This window comes from Strix uralensis, chromosome 2 (assembly GCF_047716275.1).
Source record: "Strix uralensis isolate ZFMK-TIS-50842 chromosome 2, bStrUra1, whole genome shotgun sequence".
NCBI classification, from domain to species: Eukaryota; Metazoa; Chordata; class Aves; order Strigiformes; family Strigidae; genus Strix; species Strix uralensis.
In genome coordinates this window covers 5311144-5325603 of record NC_133973.1, presented here as the reverse complement: position 1 = coordinate 5325603, position 14460 = coordinate 5311144, and the positions used below count along the sequence as shown (strand labels likewise).

General features: G+C 46.2%; 1 protein-coding gene across 2 annotated transcripts in view; it reads left to right on the top strand.

Moving 5' to 3' along the window:
• GSK3B (glycogen synthase kinase 3 beta) overlaps nt 1-14010 on the top strand; it is a 161468-nt gene extending 147458 nt beyond the window's left edge. For both annotated transcript variants that reach the window (XM_074853348.1, XM_074853358.1), the window contains 2 exons: nt 755-853; nt 8024-14010. In XM_074853348.1, coding sequence (XP_074709449.1) covers nt 755-853; nt 8024-8091 — 167 coding nt within the window. In that variant the 3' untranslated portion in view covers nt 8092-14010. The remainder of the gene's footprint in view (nt 1-754; nt 854-8023) is intronic.
• The last annotated feature ends 450 nt before the right edge of the window (nt 14011-14460 follow it).

Below are 14460 nucleotides of genomic sequence, written 5' to 3'. Positions count from 1 at the left end.
CACAGTTGTGGCTGTAAGATGCCTGTTTCTCATTCTGATACACATTGAAGCTATATTAGGTTTGGAGCCTAAAAGACATGACTATTTTTTCCTTGGTTAATGTCTTCAGAAAGAATGGTTGCATCATTTTGTTGCCCATTTAAATTTCCCAGCAGACCAATTCCCTTTGCCTTTCCCTGTGCTTTTAAAGATGTCGCTTCTCCTTGGCCTTGCTCTAGGAGACTGCTGTGCGAGATTGGTCTTGGGTTCCCGAGTTCTTGAGAAAGTGATGCTTGAGTGAGCCAAAGAACTAAATCCCTGAAGCTCTTGGAGGAACTGTTGCAGCTGCTTGCTTGCTGAACCAGTGCCCAAAGCAGCACCACTGTTATCAGCCTTCTCCTTGAGACTGATTCCAAGTGGGTTCGTGAAGGGAATCTTTCCAGTGCTCAGAATGAAACAGCGTTATCAGGCCGTTGGTAAGGAACAGGCTTGGCTGGTTCATTGCTAACTCCCAAGCTGCTGTCTTTCTCTAGGAAATAATTCCCTTGCACCACTACGTGTAGTTTTGACAGTCTTGCTCTGGAGACCGCCTTGCCGAATATCGCTGTGGTTTCCTCTCGCTGGTCAGCAAAGAAAACGTAACGTGACCTTTGGCTGTAAGGGCATGCATTTCGCCCGAGGTTGCTGTTACGGGGGGAAACCCAAGGAGCTGAGCCTGCATGCAGGGCTCTTTGTGAACAATGAGCTAACTCTGTCTGTTCCACCTCCCCTCCAGAACTGTCAAGTAACCCATCTCTGGCTTCGATCCTCATCCCTGCTCATGCCCGGAACCAAGCAGCTGCTTCAACCCCTACAAATGCTACAGCGGCCTCAGGTGAGAACGTGCAACTGCCTGCCTCTCTCCCCACCCTCGCTCCCCCTGCCCAGCCACCTTCCCTCTGCTGGGGCCTGCAAGCCACCTCGGCCCTCGGGGTGAACAGGGAGGAGGAAGGGTTCGTTCCAGCGTCACCAAAACTCAGTCTTGGTAGGTGGTCATTTGGGTGCTAGCCGTGGTCACCAACCCAAATCCTAACCTAGCACACTTTAACTCTGCATTTGACTGTTTAGTTTGTTGGTCCTTCTCGCTCAAACTTCCACTAAGTCAAAATTACTATCTCACCTGGTTTTTAGCAATCCTCGTGGATTGGTTTGCACCTAATTCCAAAGGGGTTGTTGGGCGTTGGAATGGGCTGCCCAGGGCAGGGGGGGAGTCCCCATCTCTGCAGGGGTTGAAGAGTCGGGTTGACCCAGCGCTGAGGGATCTGGTGGAGTTGAGAACGGTCAGTGTGAGGTTAATGGTTGGACTGGAGGATCTTCAAGGTCTTTCCCGATCTTGATGATTCAGTGATAATTTCTGAGCTCTCGGCTGGTCTGAAATGAATACTGACTTGGAGCATGAGTTTGTGATGCCTAGGAAGAGAAGAAACAGCTAGCTCAGTACACGTGGCCTCTGCAGAGCGTGGATGGAGAGGGTTTTTTCCCCAAAGGCATTAGCACTTAGAAGTCTTGTTAAGGAGTTCAGTCAGCGTGCTCACTGCCTCATCTAAGTAGTTGCAGTTGCTTCTTACTGAGTTTGCTTGTGTCATCCTTGGGCACGAGGCAGATGCTATTGGGTTTTGGCCAGCACTAAGTGAATTTCTTTTTTTGCCTCTCCCGCTCGCTCTCAAGTTTCTGTCAGAAACCTTTTAAAAGCTCACTGTTGGCCTGTAGCCACTCCATATTGTATTCTGTTTCCAGTGAAAGCTTAAAAGCTGGGTAATATCATTTGGGAGACTCCTGAAGAAAATCCCAGGTGCTGCAGGATGTGGCAGAGGTGATTCGGTACGTGGCACTCTTGCTCTGAGTCAGGCCTGAGTCAGCACGCGCCAGCTGGCTGTCTCAGGGCTGGGGCAGCCAAAGGCAGGCTGCAAAATGGGTGTGCTTCCACACGCATCCTGCGTGCATGTCAGTCCCATTTGACAAGGGCTGTGACCCCCTTTTGAGGTGCAGGATGCTTACTCAGTGTAAGATAGCTGATAAGGAGAAGCCTTAATTAAAAAAGGTACTCTTGAAACGTGCAGGGAAGCATTTGCAGGTTGATGTGCCGGACAGTTACCTGATAGCTGATGCGCTTGGTCCAGCCCGTGCTGTATAGAAAGCATTTTCATACTCCAGGACAGACAGATACACCCAGATTTGAAAGATGAGGCTTCTCTGAAAATGTAGTAGCAGTAGATGCGGCCCGTGCTCTGAATTTAGGAGAAAGCAAAATCGCTATTTGCAAATTTAGTATGTTTGTTTCATACACTTGGCAGTATTTTGCAAATAGTCACGTTCTCCGTTTCCCTTTTATGTGCATCTGTTGCTCAACAACGAGTGAGAAAAAAAAAAAAAGCAGATAAAGTAGTAAAAGTGATTGAAAAACTACAAAATACAAACACGGAAAATTATTTTAAGCCCTCTGAAAAAATACTGTTTCACTTAATGTCCCTTTCATGCCTTTTAAGGAGTTCTCTTTGCCAAGATACCGGTCTTGAGGAATTGATGGGGTTAAAGAAATCTGTTTTCACCCAGCAATTTCCAAGAGTTCATGTGGGGGAAAAATTCATTAGGCCCAGTCCTAAATGTGAAGTATACAAAAAAAAAAAAACAAAACCCAAAAAAAACAAAACAAAAAACCAACCCCACCTTACTGATATCAAGATTTTTAAACCTTCTGTTCACAAGCACTGCACTGAGTTGGGATAGGACCTCTTATTCATGGTTCAAAACCAAAAAAAAAAATCCTTGCCGCTTGGAAAGAAGTTGTGAAATCAAGTTCAGTGTTGGGCAACTTGCAGCTTTGGGTTTCTGCAGCACAGCTGGTTGGTAGTTTCTTACGTGCATGGGGTTCTCACAGCAGGCGATGAGAATTTCATCAGAGTTGTGATTTTTAGGATGAGGTCCTGTGTGAGGTTATGTTAATCTGTGTGCTTTGCATGCTGATGCTACACTTAGCCAGAGATTTTGGTAGAAGGGGTCCCTTCTTTCCCTACACTCCTGCACATCCCAGAGCAGTAAATTTCTAGTTGTTCAGTAATGGCTAAAGCAGCATGGGAACAACTCTCCCACCTAACCCTGGGCATCCCCATAGGCAGGACAGTTTTCTGCAAAACATTTGCTTGTGTGACTAAGCAGTACAAATTCAGAAACTACTTTTCTGAGTGGTGATGGTGCAACAAAATGTAGCTCTCAAGGCAATTCAAAGGGCAAAGCAAGTTACGTGTAACTGTAATACACGTTATTAGCGTGTAACTTGGGCCTCCCTCTAGCAAGCCAGAACTGATACTGAGGTTCAAGTGTCCACTGTTATGTCCAGCGTGGTTGCCTACTCTGAAAGCCTGCGGCACAGGTACATTGAAATGCAGTGAGATAATCCAGGTGGGTGGTGGTTACCTGCCTGCAGATGGTCACTCCATTTTCACAGCTGACATGTTGGTGTGCAGCCGTGTCCGAATCTAAGCTTTTTGGTAAGGTGTTAGTAAAGCACTGCTGTTTATCATGCACCAAGGCAGGGTCATAGATAAGAGAATAACTAGAAAAGTGAGATCTATTTGTCCGAAGTCTAGCAAAGTAGTGTTTGCCAGGAGAGTTAGTGGTGTGGTGTTAAGAGGTGGAAAGATTGGCTTTTCAACGTACCACGTTAACAGTGCAGTTTTCATCAAGCCAGCACCCTTGTGCTAACCACTATGACACACATCTGCATTTTTAAAAGTTACCCAAAACGAGCAGTTTTTGTTAACTGATAGATTCACAGTAGTGATTTCAACAGCCCGATACAACAGTACTCCTGGGATCATGATCTTAAATGCAGGGGAATTATTGAAGGTAATTTTTGAGTATTTAAAAAACCATATTTGTTGTAAATTTCCTCTTCTCTTGAGGCGTAAAGCTGGACTCGCTGTACTAATGAAACCTGGTTTTCCAGTGGGAGTATGAATCCTTGCTGCGTCGGTGTTAGCAAATTCACCTAAATGTCTATGAGAAATTATCTGTGACATTAGTGGGCTGTCTAAAGCCAAGTGGAGAAGAAGGAAGATGGGAGTTATTGGCCCCTGCTTGAAATGGTGTGCTAGCTTTCTGTAAATTATACTGGCCACTGATTTAAAATGCCTGTACAGCTTTATTCGCGTGGATGCTGCCTTGATCTAGCTGGAGGAGGAGGAGGAGGAGGATGGTTTCACAGCTGTGCAGCCACAGCATCTGAGAGGGGGGAGTGTGCACACCAAGCCGAATGCCTGCTTTTCTGTTTGTGCGACTGCCTGTTTTTCTTCCCAGATCAGCCATCAGCAGTAGTTAACTCTCTGTTAGTCAGCGTTAAGATGGGAAGAGCGTAATTGCCATCTGCAGGGGAGTTGTGCCAGCGGGGATGCTGGGGTCATCGTCTGAGGCCTCCCGCTGCGTTGATCCCATGTAATCCCAAACGCGATGGTGTGCCTGAACTTTCAGCCACAAAACAGATTAGAGCTGGTCTTACCTGCCAGTGTGTGACGGTTGAAAAAGACCACAGCGCTCCATAAAAGAAGATTTAGGGCATTTATGGTATTCTCATTGAAGGAATTTTGGAAAACTTCAATTCCTTAACTAGGAGGAGAGGGGCAAGCATTTGCTTGGGCTTCTGCGAGCTCAGCACAGGGGTGAGTCCGTGACAGTTAGAGCAGTAAAAGTTGCATGTTTCAGGCTCAGTTTTGCTCTGAGCCCTGGATTTCTACATCCGTAGGGAGGCACGATAGGAAAACCAGTTTTTTCTCCTCCTTCCACTTGTCTCCTCAGCTGTCCTGTGAGGACTCCCAGGCTGGTGGTAGTTTTGTTTCTGTATCTTTGCAGCACAGTCTGTCAGCATTACAAATCCAACCAGCTAATGCTGTCATTAGTGCTAATGGGCTTTCTCAGACTGAGTTGGCGTCTCTGTCTTTCTCTGAACCGTAGCCCCATCTTTGCTTTCCGGGAGGTTCTAAGGAGTGTCACTCACCCTCAAGAAAGCTGAAGGAAAAGCTGAACTGGAGGAGGTGCCCTACACTGATGAGAGATACTTTTGTCCTCTGTTTGGAAGAACTTTTGGAAGCGGCTGACACTTAAGGCCTGATGTGGTTTCTTTGCCCGCGCAGGCAGAGGTGTCGGGTGGGTAGTTTAGGACAAAGAGGCTGCCCTGACCTCAAGCTGCAGTCTGCTGTGTAGTCAGTCATCTGTCCCGTTCCAGAAAGCTGCATGTCAGCTCCTAGCTTGGCTCCCCAGCAGGGCTTCCATGGTGGCACAGGCCACTGCTTTGCAAAGCAGATGTTTTAGCAGCATTGCTGGAGGCCTAGATTTTCTTCTCGTATGCCCAAATACTGATTTCTTGTGGTGAGGAGGAGTAAGCAAATGTCCGGAGACCCTCATACTCCACTTGTGCTCTTTCTCTGGCACTTCAGCAAAGAGATCCTGGAACAAGCTGCTCTTTGTTCCCCAAATGTCCTGTCGATGCAGAGTCGAAGAACAAGCTGGAATGTCAAAATACTGCATTTTCTTGCAGGTTTGGAGCTGGTACAGCCTTGAGCAATCTGTCCCAGCCTGGGTGGACTTCTATAAATTGTTGTGAAAAGCCCCATGTAAATGGTCTTGGGCTGTGTCACCGGTTTGTTTCCTTTTTAACATGTGGCATATATATTTCTCAGGAACTGCCCCATTAGAGTGATAATGGAAAAGGAGCATGTGTTACGTATGTTACATGAAGTAGCTCCATCCCCTCCTCTTTCTTCTTTATCTTTGCTCAGTAGCAATGTAATGATAACGATTTCAGCCTCTGCTGTCTTCAGGAATAGGAGATCAAAAGGCACATTTCATTTCAACAAATGAAATACAAGCACTTTTTGTACACATACAGAGAAATCCTCTGCCAGCAGCACAGACTCCAGCTGGACTGCTCGCATCAGGCATGGCAGATGTTGCATTAACTGGAGTTTATCCATACCTGAAAATTAATCTAGAACAGGCACAGTGAGAGTTTAAAAACGTGGAAACTATTAGCTGTCCAGCTGGGTCACTTTTGATTTCCGTGGTCATCGTTGGTCTGTGTGCGCATGGGATTTGGGAATTGCTCCCTCAGGGGAATTCTCCATGTAGGAGGGCATCTCTTGTGTGCAGGGCTAGCTTTCCAGAATAGCATCGGTACTGTCATCATGCTGCCTTGGTGCTTTAACTGCATGAGCTTTTTTTTTATCACGGTGGTCATTTCTTTGTGAGGGAGGGGTTGCAATTAGTTCAGGGTGAGAGGAAAGGGAATGGGAAGCTCCCAGAGCAGTCGTCTGGCATCCTCAGCCCACAGGAGGATTTCCCTTTCTTCCCACACACTCCTCACAGCATTTCCTTTTCAAATAGGCATCATCCTCTCTTCCCACTTGTCCCTTGTATTCCTGGATGCTGCTGTTTGTTTGATTTCCTATTTTGGTTGCCGTTGTCTCTGTATGTTACTTCATTTGTCACTCAGTGAGTGCTGCCCATCTCTGGACTCTCAGTCACTTCATTGCCTTTGCTCATGGCTGCACTTCCAGCTATGGTCAGGGCAACGTGGCGGGAGAGGAGAGGGGTTTTCCTAAGAGGTGACTGTCAGAGCATTGCCCGGCTGCATTGCCTTGCGAGCTCTTTGGTGCTGGAGAAGTATTACTGCACCCCCACAGCCCACCAGTTGTATTTTGTGGTGTCTATTATTTATGCTAGTCATACTGTCCTTCAGTCTGAGGTCAGTAAACCTATTCTTTTTTTTATGAGCCGTTTTCCCTGTGTCTTCTCGAATGCACTGTTTGCCCAGGCTGCCCTCTTCTGTACTGAGATAATAAGTCTTTTTTTTTTTTTTTTTCCCTGTTGCAGTATTGATAGCTTTGCAGTTAACCTTATTTAAGTGGGAGAAATGCCAGTCTCTTGTAGAAAATCTCACTTAATATCTTTTTCCCATCCTGTATTTATTGTGTTGAGTATTTTATGTGTTTAACCATTCATCCGCTTGTCTTCTTGTGACTGTGCTAATTAGATACTACCTAGGATGGTTCCAGATGAAGTCGGTGCATTTTTTTTTCCCCTCCCAACTCTTCTAATACTAAGAACAGTTTCTTTAGAGAAAATGCCTGATGCATGTGGCATGAAAACACAGTTACAGTGGATTTCCTTTTGGTATTTCTTTGCAAACCCTGGGTTTTCTTGGAATGCTTCTTTGACACATGCCCGCAGTCCTGTGACTTGTCTCTCTGTGGAGCACTGTCCCTACTGGAGAAGAGAAGTTGTTGGGGACCTGATCCTCTAACAGTGTGTGTGCTTGCATAAACCTTGTTACTAGCTTCAGGCCTTGATACTAATCTGCTTCAGCAGTTCAGAGGGTGGCAGAACCACCTTTGGTTGAGCAACACACAATAAAGTAGTAGACTTGAAAGACATTTTCTGAGGCAGCAAGTGCATGAATTACACATTAACACACAAAGCTGTTTGTGCCAGGGAAGCGGGTTTGTCACGTTCGTCGTCTGCGCTCATTCACACAATTAACAGGCAGCTTTGTTACAAGAAGGCCTAACAATGTGAAACTTCAGCACCAACGTGAAACCTCGTAGTGCCCACGGATACTTGATGCATTAGCTTTGGCGATGCTAGTGTGCCTTGTCTTGCAGTTGGACTTACCGGGATGCAACGTGGGCGACTTAACCACCACATGGGCAATGTTACATCCCGCAAAATCTGCTAGAGCCCAGCTGGCTGTTCCCGTGCCGGCCTGCAACCCCTCAGTCCTTGACGTTGCCTTTGTCCTGCTTAAAGACCATCTTGCCACCCTGTCCCCAAACCAAAGTGTTCCATCTGCACCCCCTGAAGTCAGGAGAGCATCCTGTCCAAACGGCATCTTGGTGGGAGTTGTGGGTTCCCCTGTGTGGAGAATGTCGTAGCTGTGGTTCCAAATGTGTCTGTATTTTGGAGGTAATACTGGTTGTTTTTTCTCTCTTCCCTTCCTCTCGCCTGTCATTTGCAGATGTTAACGCAGGAGAACGAGTTCAGACCAATAGTGTAGCTACAGCATCAGCCTCCAACTCCACCTGAACCGGTACCAAGCAGCCAGCTGCACAGGAAAAATCACCAGTAATTTGAGTCTTGCTCAGCAACACTGGTCACATTTGGAAAGAAAATTAAAAAGAGGAAAAAAAAAAAAAAAGAGAAAAAAAAAAAAAAAAAACAACAAACCAACCAACCTGTTCATTTTAGTGTTCAATTTTTTATTATTATTATTGTTGTTCTTATTTAACCTTGTAAAATATCTATAAATACAAACCAGTTTCATTGTATTCTCACTCTGCAGGGTGTCCGGGGCAGGGGACTAGGTGGGGGGAGGAGGGAAAGCGGAGCAATACAACACACCAATGTCTCTCCCCTCGACAATCTCTTCATGTTGGAAGTTTGCTGTTGTGTACTTCAGAACCAGGACTCTTGCCTCATGCCCCCTCCCACGAGAGAAAGAAGGAAAAAAAAAAAAAACAAAAAACAAAACAAACCCCCAAACCTCATTCTCTGCTGAAGTTCTTTTTTTTAACCTCTTTTTTTATTTTCTTTTTAAGTGAAGTTTCGGACTTTGATGTAGTGCACAGCTTGAATTTGGTCGGGAGCTTAGCAGGGGTCATTCAACAGCTCAGCGTTTCTTGTCAGCAGATCCATATCCCAGGTTGTCTGAAGAACTGCCCCGGCTCGGTACGGGGAGCGGGCGACGTGGTAGGAAAATAGGTTGCCGTGAGGCGGGAGAGAGGGTTTGCCGCGTGTCTAAAGCTTTGAACCGCTGGTGGAAGCCTTTTCTTTTTAAAATCAGTGCTAGCGGTGAAGAAACCTGCAGCTTCATTACGGGAAAAGTCTTACCCGAGTGGGTGATATATAATATAATACACACACACACGCACGAACAGAAGCGGTTGGCTTTACGGAAGCAGCTCCTTTGCCCCGCCGGAGCTCCTGCCCCCCGTGTCGCGGGCCGGCGCAGGGCGACGCGGCCGGCGGAGGCGGCGGGTCAGCTCCCATCTTCAGCAGAGAAGAGCGGACGAACAAACTCCTCGGAGGGGGTGGGGGCCCAGCCGGGGGTGTTAAGGGACTTTTTGGAAAGTGGCCACTATGAAAACTTGGGTTTATTTGGTTGTATTTTTCTTCTCTCCCCCTCCCACGCCCCTCCCTGCCTCTCGATTTGAACAGGCTTCCCTTTCCCAAGGTGCATAAAGGAAAAGGACACCAGGGTTTATAATGTGAACTGTAACAGTCTACTGGTTTATTTTGTAATTTTTTTTTTTTTTTTTTTAACTGCAGTTTTAACTTGCAGGATGCCACATTCTCCGATAGTTCTGATTTTAAAACCACAGCCAGAATCTGTATTTAATTTCATCTTTTTTAACCTCTTGCTTTTTTTGATCTCTATTTATTGATGCGTGTTGCCACGTTGCCATTATGTTTTTACATTGGTAGAATATTAATAAAATACACATCCGAGTGCTCTCGACAGTAATTTGTACCTGCTGACTTGTAGGAAAGCTGGCTATATATGAGTGTGTGTGTATATATATTATATAAATATATACATGTATACATAGATACAATACTGCTTTTTTATTTTGTCTACGATCTTGAAACAGTCTGACTGAAGCGTGAGGTGAATGCTTGTTCTAGTCCATCTGTTCAGGGTCCGGGTTTCCTCCCTGCGACGGCACGTGGTGTGAGCATCCACGTCTCTCTTCCTGAAGTCAAAGCAATACTCCTTGGGAAAGGGTCAGGTGAGCGGTCGGACGCAGCCGCGGCGTAGGAACGAGACTTTTGGAGACCTGATCTTGTCGTAGGCTTGCAGTTTGGTGTCCGCTCCGGCCTTACCCTCCTTCAGCGAAACTGTAGTCGCCTTTGGTGCTTATCGAGCTGTTATTCGACCTGCGGATCTCTAAGGCAAGCGGTTGCTTTTCGGGAACGCGCGGACCTTGGCATGGCCCGGGGGTGGCCGGCGGTAGCGGCTTCGGCAAGCTCGGCCGCCGCAGGGGCGGCAGGGGTTGTGCTCACGAGCTCGGTGCGTTTCTTCTTGTACCTTTTATCCTGTTGATGTGGGATTTTTTTGGAAACTGTCTCTTAGCAGCCCTGGAGCTGATTAAAAGCCCTGCCTTCTTTCTCCCTCCTGACACACAGGGGTTTGAGGGAGGCAGGAGCTGTTTTGAGAGGTGAGTGACCACCTACCGTGAAAGCGATAAACCCTAACGTTTTACCCCTCAGTGATTTGCTGATGGCACACCAAAAAAAAAAAACAACAACAAAAAAAAAAAGTTTTAAAGCTTTTAGCTGTCGTTAAAATCTGGCTGGCTGCAAAGGAAAGCACACCCACGTTTAGAAACGGAAGGCTTTCCAAATCCGTACATGCAACTTCATAGAAAGGGCTGAAGAGCATCTTGATGCGAGAGCTCGGCTAGTCAGTGTCCCGAAAGGTAAGTGAAGGGGCTTGGCTGACCCAGTGATCCAAATAAATGCAGGGGACTCAAAAAGTAGGGCAGTGGCAGGGTATGGAGCTGCTGTATAGGCGAGACTGCTGAAGCATTGGCCACAGACGCTGTTATTTGGAGGCAGTGAATTACCGAGTCTTTAAAAAAAAAAAAAAAAAAGTAATAAAAGTAATGATGAAAAATTGCTGCTTGTGCCAGGAAATGTGGCTTTTCTTCTTTTTTGTTTTATCTTTTAGTTTAAGACTGGCGGAGGGGAGTTAAGAGCTTTTCTCTCTGGTTTTGTGACTGTGCTGGCGTCTGTGTGTGTCTTGTGTGTGTGTTAGGCTGGGGGGAGGGTCGGGGGCGCCCCTCTGGTTTTATTTCTTTTTTCAAGGATCATGGCAGGATCACACACTCTTTTATACAAGTTAGATCCAGGTCTTTGAATAACCTTTTTTGTAAATAATAAGAAAAAAAAAAAAACACAAAAAAAAACCAACAAAAAAACACAAAGCTCCTCACCAAATTCAAGCTTGTACATTATTATTTTTGGTTGTTTTTGAATTTTGAGTTTTATTGTTTTGTATGTAAATATGTGGACCCAGGAACTGTTATTAATGAGCAAAAAGTTACCGTTCAGGGCAGTGATTCTGTTTAATAATCAGACAAAATGTAGACGAGCTTTTTAAAGCCATATAGTTTTAACTCTGTACAGTAGGTACCGGCCTGTATTATTGTAACAATAACTCTAGCGATGTATAGTGTATCTATATAGTTTGGAGTGCCTTCGCTTCCATGATTTTTTGAATTTTATTTCCCTTTTATTTTTTTCCCCCTTCTTTATTAACGATGTCTCCCCCCGCCCCCCTGCCAAACCTGCATCTTTGCTCCCTCACCCCCCCCCCCCCCCTCTCCCCGCTTTCTAACTCTTTGAGTGCTGTAAGGTTTCGGTGATACCCTGATCAGTAGCGGAACAAAAGGAAACCGTCTCCACCATCACCCATTTCATTGGAGCCGTGGCTTTGTTCTGGATGTCTCCAAGTTGCCCACCCTGCCCTCTCCTCCTCCCGCTAGCAGCAACCGGTTTCGTTCGGACACTTGCCCTAGCAGCTCACTTAGACTTTGCTCGTCTCTTCCCCCCCACAAATCCTGCGCCCAGAAGTCGGCTGGGCGGCAGCAGCTTCCAGGAGGCTCGGCCTTTCCCCCCTCCCTGCGGCTGTGCCGGGGGCAGTGGCCGGCCCGGCGAGCAGAAAGGACCCCCGGGAGGGAAACCCCCCCCACCCCGCAGGGATGCTGCGCTCGGAGCCGTTGGGCCGCGGTAGGAGCGGGGGCATCGCTGTAGGAGACCGCGGTGGCTTTTTCTGCCGGGGGGATTTTCTGTTCCCTTTCTTCTCCCTAATTTTTTCCCCCCAAACCCCTCCCCAAAATCACTTTTGTTTTCTTGAGATAAGTTTAACATGACTCTTGATTTCTTGTGCCCAGCACGAAGGCCTTGTTTCTAAAACTAGTTTGCTTGTGTTTTACTACCTTGTTAGTACTCCACATAAGATTGTCTTGAATGGGAAAACACTTAACTCTTTACCAAACCAAAGGTTGCTGTTTTATTTCGAAGCATCTCGTGTTCATTCCAGTGAAGCAGAGGCTGCACTTTCTTTCTGGTGACACGAAGGTCAGTGATGCCAAGCTGTTGGCAACAGTCTGCTCAGAGCTGTCCCTCTCTTCTTTTACTCTTTCGGGCTCATTTATTAACCCAGTCTGGTCTTGATCTGTCCTTTATGTCAGCCCTGCCTTGGCGCGGGTCTCTGAGCCGGACTCGATCGCGGTCTGTCTCCCCTGATGGACACCCGATCAAGCCGCTGGTGTTCTTTAATGTTAAACTTATCTACCTTGCTAGGGAAATTAAAAAAAATGACCTGCAAAAGAAAATTGGCTGGTAGAAGATCCCCGAACACTTTGTCCCCTTGTTTCGAAGCCAAGCTTTACCTAAAATAACGGCAGGTGCCTGCGACTTGCAACTTAAAATTTCCCCCCGGTTTTCAGTACTTGGAAAAGTAGAAATCAAGCAGCCTGTCAGACTCGTACTCCTGTACTAGGAACCTCAGCCACCGCGGAGAAAAAGGAAAAGCCGATGAGGAAAAGCACAGTAGGGTATTCGGTCCGGGCTCTGCCTTTCGGAGACTGCCAGCGGGTACCCCTGGGGTGGCAGCTGATTTCCACGGGGCTCTCAGCCGGTTCTGGTCGTAGTTGGCTTCGTTTTGCAACACTGCAATAACGGCAAAACGACAGGAAAGGAAAACAGTACCTAAGGGGTTAGCTCGAGAAAAGTAGCTTCCTTGTGTTGGTCTTTCTCAATTTATTTTTAATATATATATATATAAAATATATTTATATATATATAATTTGCTTGCCTGTAAAATTTGCGTTCATTAATGTGTTGCTGATGGATCACTTGGGCCTGTACACACCAATTAGCGTGACCACTTCCATCTTAAAAACAGAAATCTAAAAATATATATATATATTAAGGACTGTGGGTTGTATACAAACTTGCATACACTTGTGAAAATCTGTCTTGATTTAAAGGAAAAGCAAAACCTGTATAACATTATTACTACTTGAATGCCTCTGTGACTGATTTTTTTTTTTTTTTTTTCATTTTAAATATAAACTTTTTTTGTGGAAAGTATGCTTAATGTTTTATTATTTCCCCCGCCCCATTCCCCTTGTAAATACGTTTTGTTCTGTGTGACTCGGTTCGGAAATAGTTAACTGGTACTGTAATTTGCATTAAATAAAAAGTAGGTTAGCCTGGAAATGAAATTTAAAAAAATACCAAGTGTGTGGTCTTTATTTCAAAAACTTGCCCCTTTCTTTCCTCCTCCTCCTCTCTCCCTTCTCCACCCCCTGTTCCTCGCCCTCATGCCTTTCCACTCCGCAAGAATAGGTGGACGTGAATCTTTGTAATAATAATTAAAAGAAAAAACCACAAGAAATAAGCATGTTTTCTTAAATGAGCTGTGTTATTCCATGCTATTTTTCAAGAGATGCCAGCTTGTCTATGATACAGTTTGATTTGATGGAGAGAGGAACCCTGGGACATAAATATTTCAAATTAAAACCAACCAATCTTCCTTGACCGTCCACCTATAGATACGAACTTAAGAACCTGTGTAAACTGCTGGCTTTGAATCCTGCACTCATGGTTGTTTGGGGTTGTTTTTTTTTTTTTATCATTTGATCCCATTAGTAATGTTATTTGGTGGTGATCTGTAAAGTTTGTCGAGACCACGTCCAGTGGACCGTTCCTCCAGCAAATCAGCACGTAGCTATCTCTGAGTTGGGTTTCCGGTACTGGATAATGTATGTATTAAACATGACATGTCTATTAGCGCAAAAGAAAAAAGAAAAAAAAAAAATAAAAATCCTTTTTTTGGGCTGGCTGACCTGGCCGAATCCATTCTGTCGCTATCCTAAAGGCTAGATGCGAGGTCATGTGACTGCTGCTTCAATAAAAACAAATTTATATTGCAAAGAGGCTCCTCTGTGGTTTGTTCGTGTGCCACGAGCTGCGGTCGTCCTCATGAAACCTCCTCTGCTGGGCTCCGGGCTGGGCTCTCCACTCCGGAGCTGCTCCAGGAGAGGTGGGAGCGGGGCGGGAAGGGGGGTCCCGGCCGTGCCTGGGAGTGGGTGTGCTGCTGGGAGGCCTGAATTCAGAAAGGCCACCTGTGCCTAAATTCAGCTGGAGGGGAGCAGAGGCTGCTGGTTCTGGAGCACAGGTCTGATGGGGAGCGACTGAGGGAACTGGGGGGGTTTAGTCTGGAGAAGAGGAGGCTGAGGGGAGACCTCATCGCCCTCTACAACTCCCTGAAAGGAGGGTGCAGAGATGGGGGATGAGTCTCTTGAACCAAGGAACCAGCGCCAGGACAAGAGGGAATGACCTCAAGCTGCGCCAGGGCAGGGTCAGACTGGCTCTTAGGAAGTA